General features: G+C 37.2%; 1 protein-coding gene and 1 long non-coding RNA gene across 2 annotated transcripts; one reads left to right on the forward strand and one right to left on the reverse strand.

The window, feature by feature from the left end:
- The first annotated feature begins 231 nt into the window (after positions 1-231).
- LOC107775887 (uncharacterized) lies at positions 232-738 on the forward strand. Its single transcript, XR_001645833.1, has 2 exons — positions 232-331; positions 477-738. It is a non-coding gene; the product is annotated as an uncharacterized LOC107775887 (long non-coding RNA).
- Positions 739-5061: 4323 nt separating this feature from the next.
- Positions 5062-9167, reverse strand: LOC107775885 (NF-X1-type zinc finger protein NFXL1). Its single transcript, XM_016595684.2, is given in 3 exon segments — positions 5062-7874; positions 7876-8859; positions 9028-9167. Coding segments are annotated over 2 exon segments (3363 nt in total). The 5' UTR covers positions 8782-8859; positions 9028-9167; the 3' UTR covers positions 5062-5417.
- Positions 9168-13763: the final 4596 nt, after the last annotated feature.

A 13763-nucleotide genomic window follows, 5' to 3' on the forward strand; every position in this document is an offset into this window, starting at 1 on the left:
AAAGAATCTAAAATAATTAAGAAACACTACCTCTGAGGCAAGATTACTATAATTACTATATCATGAACGAAGAACATATACACATTGTAGCTGATAATAGAGGCATTTGGAAAATATGAAGAACGTCTAAATGTTCCATTAATGCATATGCAGACTATCAAATATGGAAACCAAACTTCATTATAAATTGGCTGAAATCATCTCCACTAAACACACCATTAACACTAAACACACCACTACTACAACATTAACATTTGAAGTTGAAGCAACACGAAAAAAGTTGAAGCTCGTTTCTGTTTTCTGCCAGTGATAAATTTTAAAATCAATCCAGGTTATATAGTTTTTTGTTTATTAAATATTGTTGCCTATCTTCTAATCGGTTATCATAATTAAACTTGAGTTCATTGTATATTCTAGTCCATAATATTTTTCTGACTTGAATAATATTCTCATACGTAATGGCTTATCAAGTGCAGGAAGATGCCAGCTGGAGCTATGTGGGTTATTGCAGTTATAGCTATTTTGCCACTCCTTTTATGTGGTGAAGGCCAACAGGTGCTAAACACCACACGTAATTATATACCTTGATCTATAGAGAGGTGACGTGCCAAGTAATGTACTTATCTTTCTCCCTTCTTTATAAACCTTTTGTCCTTATTTTCGTAAAAATTGTACGGGACGCCTATTTAGTCGCCCCCACTTAACCTATATTTATTTTTTAAAAAATTTCTAACTTAATACTCATTCTTTAAATAATTTCAGCCCCATTTCTCCTCCTTCTTCTCCTCCTCAAAGTTATATCCGCTAGGAGTTAATGCACTTACAACGGAAGAAAAGAAAAGACAAACAATAATTATATATCATCAAACTGAGGATGTAAAGAGAGGGGCAAGTGCGTCAATGGGAAGGCGATGATTGAATAAGGAGGACCACCTTTGAACAATTAAAAGAATTGTATATTAATAATAATTAATTAATTTTTGACATATATCAACTTTTGGAGGCACAGAAGAAAAGTATGCGTCCTTCAAGTTTGAACGCTTATAAAATTCTGGAAAAGGTAACTGAACGTCATATTCAAACAACAGAAACACAAATACAAGAAAAAGAATAACTTAAATACCTGAAAGAATATATCAGTAAAGCAGCTATTTTCATGTTTTCGTGACAGTATCATTATGGAGGGAAAAAGACTCGTCAGTTACAAAACAAAAACTTAAGTTCTAGAGATGAACTTCGGGCCCGTCTACTAGAATGCTGAAGTTTTCGTGATTGCCTTTGCTACTTCTGTTATGCCCCGCAATATTACGTCGATATTACGTTCCGCAGTATTATATTACGGCGAAGTTACCCTCTGTAGTAATATATTACGATGGTGTTACGTCCTGCAGTAATACATTACGATGATGTTACGCTTCGCAGTATTAAGTTACGACAGGATTGCACCCAACAGTATTACATTACGATGATGTTACACTTCGCAGTAATAAGTTACGACAATGTTGCGCCCTGCAGTATTTTACGTTGAATTTGTCGTAAGGTAATTGACATCAATCCAAGGAAAAGATTGTTTGGAGATTATAAGGATTGTAAGTGATGAATAAATTCGCGAAGGTGAGAGAGGAAGCAAGTCAAAGAAAATAAATTTCGTTGAAATTTAGTTTTTTGGGATAAAATACGGCTCGAGCTAAAATACTCGGTATTTATGGACTAGTACCATACAAGGTACCACATGACCATAATAGTAAGGTGTATAAGGTATGTAAAAAGTGAGTAATATTTTAAATAAGTGGGAATAATTCTTTATTGTATGGGTAATCGGTTAATTATTGGGTAATGGGAGATTACCTAGTTAATTAAGGAATTATTGAATAATTAATTGAACACTTTTGGATAAGAATTAAAATCAAAGGTGGCAGCAAATTAAACCCAAATTGATGACTCATTAGTTAATAGGATAGGTGGCATTAAGGGGTCTTTGGGCAACCTATCAAGATAACACATGGAAAGTGCACTTTGCCATTAAACATGTACAAGGAATTAAAGTTAGCCATCTTTACAAATTAGGTTCAATTGATATCAAATTCAGTTTGGAGAAGATTTTGGAAGCTCACATGAGACTTCATGTTACGGATATCTTAGATTAGAAAAGAAATTCATAGGTAATTGCACTACGTAATAACAACGGGATTTTTCTATTCTAAGGAAAAAAGGTGCAATCTTTCTCAAGAATATATACAGATTTGTCCCTACTCCAGGTATGTTAAGGCTAAGCTCTTTCTTCATTTTGGCATGATCTCGTCGTTACACAAGTTTGATAACGAGACATAAAGAAAAATTCATATCCCGAAATTTAAGTATATTTTGCTAGTCTCGCAAGTTGCGTATATTTTTCTAGCATTGTAAATTACTATATTCTCCTTACTAGGACTTCATACTCAATTAAGTATTTTCTTATTCCAGTCAAGAGAGCAAAGAATTTATATATACAGTATTAAATTATTTTCATTACCATCGAGCCATAATCGATGGGCAGGCCCCTATTGGGCAACCTCTGATCAGATGGTAAGTTATATACCGAGCCTACTGTGGCCAAACGCTTATGAGCGAGCCCAGTTGGTTGAGATACAGAGCCTAGTATGGCCGAGCGCCTATAAGCGAGCCTACTACAGCAGAGCAGTTATATATATACCGAGCCTACTATGGCCGAGCGCTTATGAGTGAGCCCAGTTGGTCGAGATACAGAGCCTAGTATGGTCGAGCGCCTATGAGCGAGCCTACTACGGCAGAGCAGTTAAGAGTTGTCTTTGACTTATACTGAGCCTTATAGGGCCGGACAACTATTTTACTTACTATGTTGAGAGAATTGAGTCAGTATCAGTAGGTAAGCATATCTTCATATTATCTTTGACTTCCAGCTACTTGCAGTTATAATATTATCAGTTCAATTTTAGCTTTCAGTATATTGCCTTATATACTTGGTACATTATTTAGTATTGACGTCCCTTTTTCCTGGGGACGCTGCGTTTCATGCCCGCAAGTCCAGACAGACAGGCCGAGAGCCCTCCAAGTAGGCTATCAGCTCAGCGTAAGATGTTGGTGCGCTCCATTTGCTCGGAGTTGCGTGTTTGGTTAGTATGATTTAGACGTGTATTGTTTGGCATGGCGAGACTCTGTCCAAACCTTTATGACATCTATGTACTCTTAGAGGCTTGTAGACATATGTCGTGTACGTGAAAGATTGTACAGCCTTGTCGGCCTATGTTTTGGAATTTATAAATGATCATGTTGGACTATTAGACTTGTATGTCACGTGTATATGATGATATAATAAGAAAGATACGTTACGTTGGTACTCGGTTGAGTAAGGTACCGGGTGCCCGTCACGGCCCATCGGTTTGGGTCGTGACAACTCCAGCCCCGTATGCTGAAGTTATGCGAAAAAGCGGGTACGCTTGCAATTTTTTTTTGCAAAACGAGCATAAGTTAAAACGTGACACAAAAAGTGAGTATAGATATAAATTCTCTGTATTTTCTCAGTGGGAAGATTAATCTTATTTTACCTTATTTATTGAATTTTATTAAACATTAGTGACTAGTTGTTTAATTTCATCAGCCACAAAAGGTCCTTTGCATATTTCAATAATCTCATGTGATTATTCAAAAACTTGTAAAAAATAATTTGGAATATACTTGCAACGCACGTGTCCAAAAGCTAATATTTAGAAATATATTTTAAAAAAATATTCAATTCCAAATTTCACATTTAAGATTTGATAATCAATTAGAACGTTGAACCGTTTTCAAGGTATCAATATATTACTTTTCAAAGTAAAAATACAGGGCAAAAGGGGCAGTTAAAGAAAGAATTTTTTTTTGGCAAAATAGCCTAACATATACTCACATTGGCTTTTTTTTAAGAGGCTTTAGAACAACTAATGGCTTTTTTTTCTTTTTCCCTTTCATCTCTCCTCCAAAAAAAACAACTAATTAATTTTTCATTTTATTTGTGGGGGGGGGGGGGGGGGGGGGTTACACAGTCCAATTATATCTGAATTGTGCCGCGTAAGGAGTGGCAGGCCACATGCACTCAAGGCGTGTCAACTGATACTCCTTCGTCGGTAAATTACACTGTTTAGCTCAGTAATTTTTTAAAAAAAATATATATATATATATATATATATATATATATATATATATATATATATGACACCCCTTGACTTCTGATAAGTTTATTTCTTTATATTTTGCCTTAATGAAAATCCTAGCTCCGCCACTACACATAATGTCCAACAGAATTTTTTCCATATGCAGAACTCGGAACCGAAACCTCTAATTAAGGATGGAGGGATCTTATTCACCCCATCAGAGCTCATATTGGTATAGATCAAACTATGGTTTGCATATTTGCTAAATAGTGCTCTAGTTTTAGTTGGGATAAAGAACTAGGATCAGGGAATTTTGTCAGCAAGGAAGTTCAGCGTTGTGCTTTCCTCAAAAGTTATAATTATGATTAATCATTAAAATTTCAATCTTCTCGTGTTCATTAATTGTCCTCTTTAATTAATAAAATAATTGTATAATTACACTAGGAATACAATTAACTCTCCTTTGGTAGTTTTTGATTCCAAGATGCAATTAATTTTTAATTCTCCGACAAGAAAATTGGAGTACCATATTTGTTAAAAAGTTACAATTAATATTTAAATTTTTTAATTATTTCCTTGTGATCATTAAATGGACAGATGACATAAATCCTTGCCTTAAGTTTTCTCCATTATTTTATAGGACACATTAGTGTGTTGAAATGGACAGTTAATATGATATACCTTCCTATTTAACTAATCGAAAGAGTCATTTCATTTAAGTCGAAGTTAACCAAAATGATATTACACCGGACCCCATACATATCATCGCAGGTAACGAAAGAAGCTCATCTTACCGCCTATCGACACAACAATCATATTTAAGAGAAAACTGGCTTTTACTAATAAGCACCAGTTATTATTAGTTATTACCATAAACTATCAAGAGCTTCAAAGGAAACAACAGTACCTGTAATTTTTAACAAACAGCATTTTAAAACACTGATCTCAGCAGAAAGATTTACCTTACTAGACGTGATTACGAATAGCACATTACACCAACGAGAGCCTGTAACATGTGCCCATTCTGAACCATGCGACCAATATTTTTCCCTTCATTCTTTTCCTTCATTGAGGAAAAAAGAGGAAATTGACACCAAGGCTAAAGGAGTCGTGTTTTTGAACCAAAAAGGAAACAGCACTCCCTTTAGATGATGAACAAATATTGTAAACAGGAGCTACTAAACATAAAAAAATCAACTCCCGTCTGAGCACTTAAGAGAAAACATAGAAGAAATAATGGACAGCAAAAACATATGCATTTGCAGGCGCTCAATCGTAAGCCTTCTCCCAATCATCCACTACATCTGCCATCTCGTCGACCCCCACATCTTGAGGTTTGGGGGGCAAAGCTGAACCACCCACTCCTGGCTCAGTAACAGGTTCCTTGATTGTAATAGACGCCCTCGGCAAATTGGAAGTCATTTCAGGCTCTAAGACACTCCACCTATTAGACGAGGCAGCAGTTGTTGCTTCATTTGTCCTCCAGGCAGAAGGGGCTGAATCAGTGGGATTCTTGGACCATTCTTCGGGATCCCATGGACTCTCCCTCAAATGAGGCTCCTGGACTACAGCCTTCTTCCATGGATTACCCTTAAGAGCTGCCGCTCCTCCCCCATCCTTGGCTGCTCCAGAGACTCCCCAAGCATTAGTAGCGGATGTCACTGCTGATGCAACACCACTCTGAGGAACTACAGAAGCACCACAATAAGCTGACCCCTGGTCTAGCCTCCTCATAGCTGTTGCTGCTCGGGCAGGATCACTGAACACAGCCAAGGCATTCTTGTCATTCAACCAGACAAGCTCGCATTCACCACCAAACCTGAGAACTAACGCACTAATGTCTGCATCTCTTGGCAAGTCAAACAAAGCCACCACAAGCCTTGGATCCATATCCACCAGAGAATCAAAAACAGCAGGCTGAGCAATGTTATTGACAGTACAACCTTTGGCACCAAGTATACGCGCTGGAGCTTTGGACTTGGGTGTAACATGCACAGTGATGAATCTCTTGGGTTCCCAACCAGCTGCATTCACTGAAAGCTTCCACCTTGCAGCTATCAGTCTAACTGCATCCCGCTTTTCCTTCAACATTGGGCAAAAAACATGAACTTTGAGTGCATTAACCCCGCCTCTGCTCCTGCCAAGGACCAAACATTTGCACCTTTCCTCTATGGACAAAACCCACTTAGGGTCACGCCTAAGAAGATCCCCTAGCACTTCAGAGACAGCTGCATCACCAAAATGGAGGGCCTCCAAATTCGGCGGAGTTATACCAAAAGCATCAGAAAGAACCTTTTTCTTCTCCATCTTTGCACATTCATCATCACAAGTGAGCTTCCTCTGACCAAGAGGAACCTTCTTCCCATTTATTTCAATAGGTTGAAGAGGTGAAGGCAACTTGTGGATTATAGAAGCTTCAAAGACAGAGTCAACAATCGGACCTCCAGCATCACAAGGAACATTTGCTGTGACCCGGCCACAAGAACAAGTAATAGTAACAGGAAACTCACATCTCACATCAGGACATGGCGAAGAGGGGTGACAAAGAGCAGTACATGTGTGCCTGCAATCTCTTCTAGGAGCACCACATGTCTGCCCACAAGAGGCTCTGGAGCCGTTGCTGGGGCCAGCAGAAAAATCACATGGTGAAGAATGACAAGTTCTAGCACATGCATGCAAGCCACACTGCCTGGTCTTCCCGCAAAGCTTGTTACATCTGATGTCTTTTGATCCACAAGGTATATTCCTCAAAATAACATGTCCGCCCACACATTCCTTTGCTACAGGAACAGCACATGGCAGACAGTCTCCAAAATGGCAGCTGTGAGTAGGTGGATGACCACAAGGCTGAGGAACCGAGCATGGTAACTGACACGAAGGAGAAGGTGTTCCACAAGGTAGCGGAGGAGGGATTGACGTTCTCCCACAAGCACAAGTCAAATCCGTGAAAATTGTCTCAAGGCAGGGAGGGCAGTGACCACTGTGACAAAGTGACTCGCAAGAGTGCTGCCCACATCTAAGCTTCTTCTCACACGGCATTGAACAAAAATGAGGATTCCAACCACCTGTGACGGAATTTTTTGGATTAGAAAGAGGGCAACATCGCTCACTGCAGCGGTGCCTTCCACAGTTCTTCTTTTGCCCACAAGGTCTATCACAAGTGAACTTCTCAACTTCTGCCTGTGTTTTGTAACACTCCACTGTCCGAGAAGTTGACCCACAGCGGCATCTTTGAGTGACAGGAACAAGACATGGTGCACAGTCACCAGAATGACACACCGCTTGACAGCGATGTACCCCACACCTGAGGCTTTTACCACAGACCTTGGAACAGGTTGGAATTGGATCTAAACAACTGTGTCTTTCGTCCTCCAAGCTGCTTTTACCGCAGCAGCATGTCTTGACCTTGCTTGGCAACAAGGCACAATCCCCACATGGCCCTGGATGGCAGAGCTCAAGACAGATGTGGTTTCCGCAGCTAAGCTTCCTTCCACAAGCTGAACTGCATGAAAAGACGCCGTCCTCGATCTTGATATCTCCTTTCACACCCATGTCTCCACAAAGAACAACCTCTGTTTTCTTCTTACAGAAGCAATAGGCATTCACAATAACTTGACAATGGCCACAAGGACCAACATGGCAAGTCTGTTCACACCGATGACGCCCACAGTCAAGAAGCTTACCACACTGCTGTCCGCAGGTAAGAACGGACTTGCGATCAGAGCAGCCGAGTGGTAATTACTTCCTTCCCGCAGGGGCAACTTCTAGCTGGAGCAAATGCCTTACAAGGTGGACAAGGACCAGGATGGCATTGTAGGACACAAACGTGAGGGCACAGATCCTCTTCACTCAGATCATGCCCTGGAAGCTCCTTCTCAAGTTTCTTGCCACAGGGCTCTCCACATGAATGTGGGGTCAAGTACAAATCTGAAGGAGGATCTGGCCTCTTCCCACAAAAGCAAATATATCGGATCTCCTTGGATGAAGTGAGCTGCACTGATTGACAGCCTGGACAGCGCCAATTAAATCCCTGATTCTTCTCCGCAGACATGTCAACAGAAGTGGGAGCTCTGGCCCATTTTTTGATACAATTAAGATGGAAAATAGAGTAACAGCTCGAGCATGACCAAACAGGGGCAGACCTCCGCACCATATCATAGCAAATCATGCACTCAATGTTCCCCTTCAACAGCTTCTCCTGAATTTCTTGCACAAGTTGAGGCAAATTAGGGTCCTTCAAACGTGTGTGTTCGCCCTGATTAATCCTCCCATTGACCGCCCTCTCCACCCTGTTCGCCTGATAATTATGGTTCTCCCTGCCCCTCTCTCTCCTCGCATATGTCGGCCCCTTATTGAGATTGGGTCCCACATATGTCTGATTTCGACGATTAACGGGTGCAGCTGACACATTATCCTTTTCTCTTCCATTTCCAGCTGAGCTTGAACCATTAAGATTGAACACAGGGCTCACAACAGTGGTAGTTACCGTGGTGGTGACAGGGGCAGCTGAAACAGCGGTGGTGGCCGTGGATCCCCGAGGTAACCACTCACGTCGAGCACTTTGAACAGGATTGTTTCCGGGCCGATTACTGTTGTTATTCCGTCTATTGTTTTGTGCAGATGAAAAGCTCATATTCTGACTTAAAATTTGGAAATAATCAATATCCCTATCCAACGACAGATTGCTACGGCCCAAATCAAATCGATTCAACTGAAATATATAGAAAAAGATAACAGAAAATGAATACAAATCGTACTTTGAACAATTTCAATTCAGAAAACTAAAACTTAATAAGGAACTTCTGAAAACTATAGAGGTACAATTTCAAGCCCTAGTTTTTTTTTTCAAGCCCTAAGTAATGAAGAAATCGTTAAATACCTGATTCGAGAAAACCGGATCAAAATACAGGTTTTGATATTCTTTAGATTTGTTCTGGTGATTCTCCGGACTCGGCTACTTCGGCTATGTATTGAGGATTTTCTCTCGATCGAGTAGAGAGAGAGAGATGAGAGAGAGAGAAGGATGAGGGTAAGAGGAAAACTTAAGAAAAAGGTTTATATAAAGGGCTAAAGCAGCTTAGACTTGGGGAACAAGCGATTGGACCGCTGACATTATTTACTTGGACATGATGCTTCACTATATTATTAGTAGGTCGGTTGTTGCCAAACCCAAATTATTTTCTTTTCATTTTATTTTTCTTTAGAATTCCAAAATATTTCCCAATTATTTGGCCATAAATTTTTCATTAGTAGTCAATAAAGTGGGTTGATAACCATAAGATTTTAGATTTAAATTTCAATAGAAACAAGAACATTAAGTGATTTTTTTTATTTATCCAACCTTTGGTGGACAAGGGTTAAGTATATCATAATTGATCGCACCATGGGCTAGCCCATACACCCACTGCACAAGTGAAATACTACTTAGTCAAATAGAATCGCCAACTTGAGTGCGATGCAAGTCAAATGATACATGTGATGATATAGCAGGCACTCCATAAAATTAGTGAAAATGTGCACAAGATAGTTCGGACACCACAATCATTAAAAAAAGTTAGCATGTAGATGATTAGAGTAGCTTGATAGATTATGTGAGCACTATACAATTGTTATAAACCTTTCTACTATGAAAGTAGGAGATTTTGCTTTTAATTTATGGTCAAAAAAACAATGACCAATGTAAGTTGCATATCAACATGACCCAGCTGATAAATGTGCAGTTGTTTTGGTAAAAATAGCACGGTATAGCCAGTTTTCGGACTGGTCATTCAAAAATAGCCAGTGTTTATGAACTTAATGAAAAATAGCCACTATTTTGCTGCAACAGAGATCGGTCCAGCATAATATACTGGAGTTCGGTGCACCTATGTATGAACTCCAGCATATTATGCTGGATCGGTATACTTTGTTGACTCCAGTATAGTATACTGGAGACTGGAGCATCGGTGCTCCAAACTCCAGTATATTATACTGGACAATTATACATGCTGAAACTCCAGTATATTATGCTGGAGTTCTAGTGTACTTATGCTGGAACTCAAGTATAATATACTAGCGTATTTTCCAAGTTTTGAACAGTGTGTTCGCTCAGATTTATCTTTACATGAAAAATGGCTAAATTTCGATTACTTTTGAAACTGGGCTATTTTTGAACGACCAATTGTAAATCTGGTTATTTTTTAATTTCTCCCGTTTTTTTTTTAGGCTTAAAATTCGAACTTCCACAAAGTTTTATGGCCCAATTTGCTTTGAGAGCCCAATGATGTTCATGCCCATGCCCATCAAAACTTTCAAACTGGAACTTTTATCTTGACTCAAATTGGAAAAGTTCCCATCGGCCTGAGTTCATTTATGAGAAAATTTTACTTTATACCCATTAATTCGAAACTATTTACCGTTTAATGCCCAAGCCCAAACTATTTACTACTTCTATCCATGTGCCCCAAACTATTTACCCGCCTTTATTATGTTCCTCTTCTTCTTCTTCCTCATTTTACCTTCCTCCAATTCTTTGCTCAACTCCCCATCCATCAATACCCTCCGACGACAGCCTCGACAACTCACCGTTAACTACTATGCCAATACTTGTCCTAAAGTTGAAATTCTCGTTGGCTCAGTAACCTCCCAGATGTTCAAAGATGCCCCTGCCTCTTAGGGGTATGCATTCGATTTATCGATTCGATTTTGACCCTTATTGATAATTACTTATCGATTTGTATATATGCTTATCGTTATCGTTTCAATAAGGTTCCGATTTTTTCGGTTTCAATTTATCGATTTTTGGGGCTTATCGATTCGGTTATCGATTACACCAATAAGAAAATTTGTTGGATTCCACGGAAAGTATATCGCTATAAACACGCCTAACTAATATGGACAAAAAGAAGCTAAAATAAGACGAACACCGTTTATAACATAAAAATTGTGTCAACAAGCACATGCAAGAAAACTAAAGTAAGAGATCAAATGTATGCCACCAACATTCCAACGATATAAAAAAATACATCATCACGACTAATTCCATTTTCCATTAATTTGAACTTCATTCTCTTGAGCTTTAAATATGATCATTCCTTAAATGTGGTAGATGAAATAATAGGGTTAGGGACTTAGGGTAAAGAAAAGGGTATTATATAATAAGGATATATATATATATATATCTCTTACCGGTTTATCGATAAATCGATAACCGAAGATGACAAAATCGAAATCGATAACTTGATAAGGAAAATTTCGAAATCGAAATCGATAAATCGATAAACCGATAACAAATAATCGATTCGTTTATCGATAAACTAATTCGAATGCACACCCCTACTACCTCTGGCCCTGCCACCATTCACCTCTTCTTTCATGATTGCTTTGTTGAAGTGGTGCTACTATTTGAAGATTTATTATTTGATTCGATGTGATGCTATAAAATATTGCTTATAGTATCTTCGAGCAAGCTTCCTAGATCTAAATTTTTATGTGTATTTGAATATCCACCATTGTTGGGCTTGAAGCTCAATTTTATTTTTGAAGATTCTTGTTTGATTCAAAGTGGGTGCTGTTAAAATATTGCTTATAGTACCTTCTGGAAGTTCATACTGAAATTTGATAGCATTTGGAGTTGATTTGAGGTGATTGAGATCGAAATCTTAAAAAAACGAAGAAGAACATAGCTACAGTATGCCTCTACAGTATACAATATGATGTAGGAGTATATAGCTATAATGCAACAGTATACTATTATAGTTCACAATATACTGCAACGGTATATTATAATAATCGAAGAAGAACACAACTACCTAACAGTATACCGCTACAGTTTACTAATATACTATAGGATTGCAGTATACTATTATAGTATACAATATATTGTTATGGCATACTGTAATAATATGCAAGATACTGTAACAATATGCTGTAATAGTATACAATATACTATAATAGTATACTTATTACCCGTAAATTCACTTGCCTTTCCCCTTAAGCTTTTAACCATCGTGAAGGGCAAATTGAAAATGCAAATAAATAAATAAATTATAGTATGCTATATAATGTAACGGTATACTCTTATAATTAGATCCTTTTAGAATTTTTTGAAATTTTTATTGACAACTGATATTATTTCAGTTTAATAATTGAATTAAAAAATTTTAAACTCTTTGCATACAATTATATACCCTGTTGGTATAGCTACATACTATACTGGTATCATATGTTAGTTAATATTTTTTTGGTTATATTAGCTACATTTAATTAGTACACAATTTGATTTTTCTTTAGTAATAATATATATATAAAAAAGAATAATAAAAAACAGTGAAAACAGTAAATTAAATTAGATTATGAAGAGAAAAAAAATATAAAAAAAAAGAAGTTAAATGAAATTAGAAAAGGAAAAAAGAAAAAAATAAGAAGAAAACGAGAAAAAAGAAAAGAAGCATAGAAATAAAAAAAATTGGAAAATAAAGAAAAATTTCCCCACAAAACCTATTATGGGTAAGAAATATAATTAATTTATGGGTAAGAAAATAAATAGGTAGACAAAAGTAAATAATTTTATTTGTATGAGTAACTGTATCAAAACCCCTTCATTTATAGGCACGTAATCATCAAAATGTTTGCAGGTTTCATTCATCTCTCTTCAAAAGGGTTATCTATTCAAATGAAGATATTTGTTAATGCTTGATTGCTAAATTTAGTAAAATATGATAGTGTGTAGGTAACTTATTTGTCTTGAGGCTAGGGGCAAGTGCAATCATAGCCATTCTCAGGGATTAATCAATATTTTTTTTGTCCTAAAATTTTAAACTAAGCATTTTAATTTCATGATAATTCAAATTTTTATCCTGAAAAATTAAATTGAAAAACTAAAATTCAAGTTGCACTTACTAATTCCTAAGTATCAATCCTTTAAAATGGCTACTTGGTGTCATTGCTACTTTATTCTACCGTTTTGTAATTGTCAGGGCAATAATAGCATATACATGATGGTAAAAAAAAAAAGTCAGAAATAATAATAGGAAGAAATTGCCTTCATAGTTATTTACAACGTTAAAATTAAGAAAATGTCCTTTTTAGATACCTTGTGTGTAAAAGAGAGATCTTTTTTTTTGGTAAAAGTAAACCTCCCATTTATTTATTTATTTTTAAAAAAAGATATAGAGTCATACGGATAAAATGGAAAAGGGTCAAAAATACCTCTATCGTTTAATAAATGGTTTACTATGGAGCTCTCTCCACTTATTTGTTTGAAAACACATCTAACATTACCTTGAGGTTTGAAATTACCTCCGCGATTAACGGAATATTGTGTGGCCTCTTTTTTAATGAGCTTGCATAATTTTATTGGGCCACGTGGCACCTCAGTTCGTATTGAGCAAACCCGTCCCAAATTTTGACCCGCTATTTTTTGGAATAGAAATATGATTTATGCTAATATAATCTTTCCTAAGAGAACTAATGCACCTGATTCATCTAAATTACCACTAGTACTGCTCGAATCATCTTCCATTTTCTAGATTATTACTTTCTTCTTCGCTAACACTAGAATCTGAAACTAGGACGGGTTAGGATTTTCTTGTTGAATTTACAAATTCCGAAAGTAGCAAAGCTGAGGTTTTAATG

The sequence above is a fragment of the Nicotiana tabacum genome, chromosome 6 (genome assembly GCF_000715075.1).
Source record: "Nicotiana tabacum cultivar K326 chromosome 6, ASM71507v2, whole genome shotgun sequence".
NCBI classification, from domain to species: Eukaryota; Viridiplantae; Streptophyta; class Magnoliopsida; order Solanales; family Solanaceae; genus Nicotiana; species Nicotiana tabacum.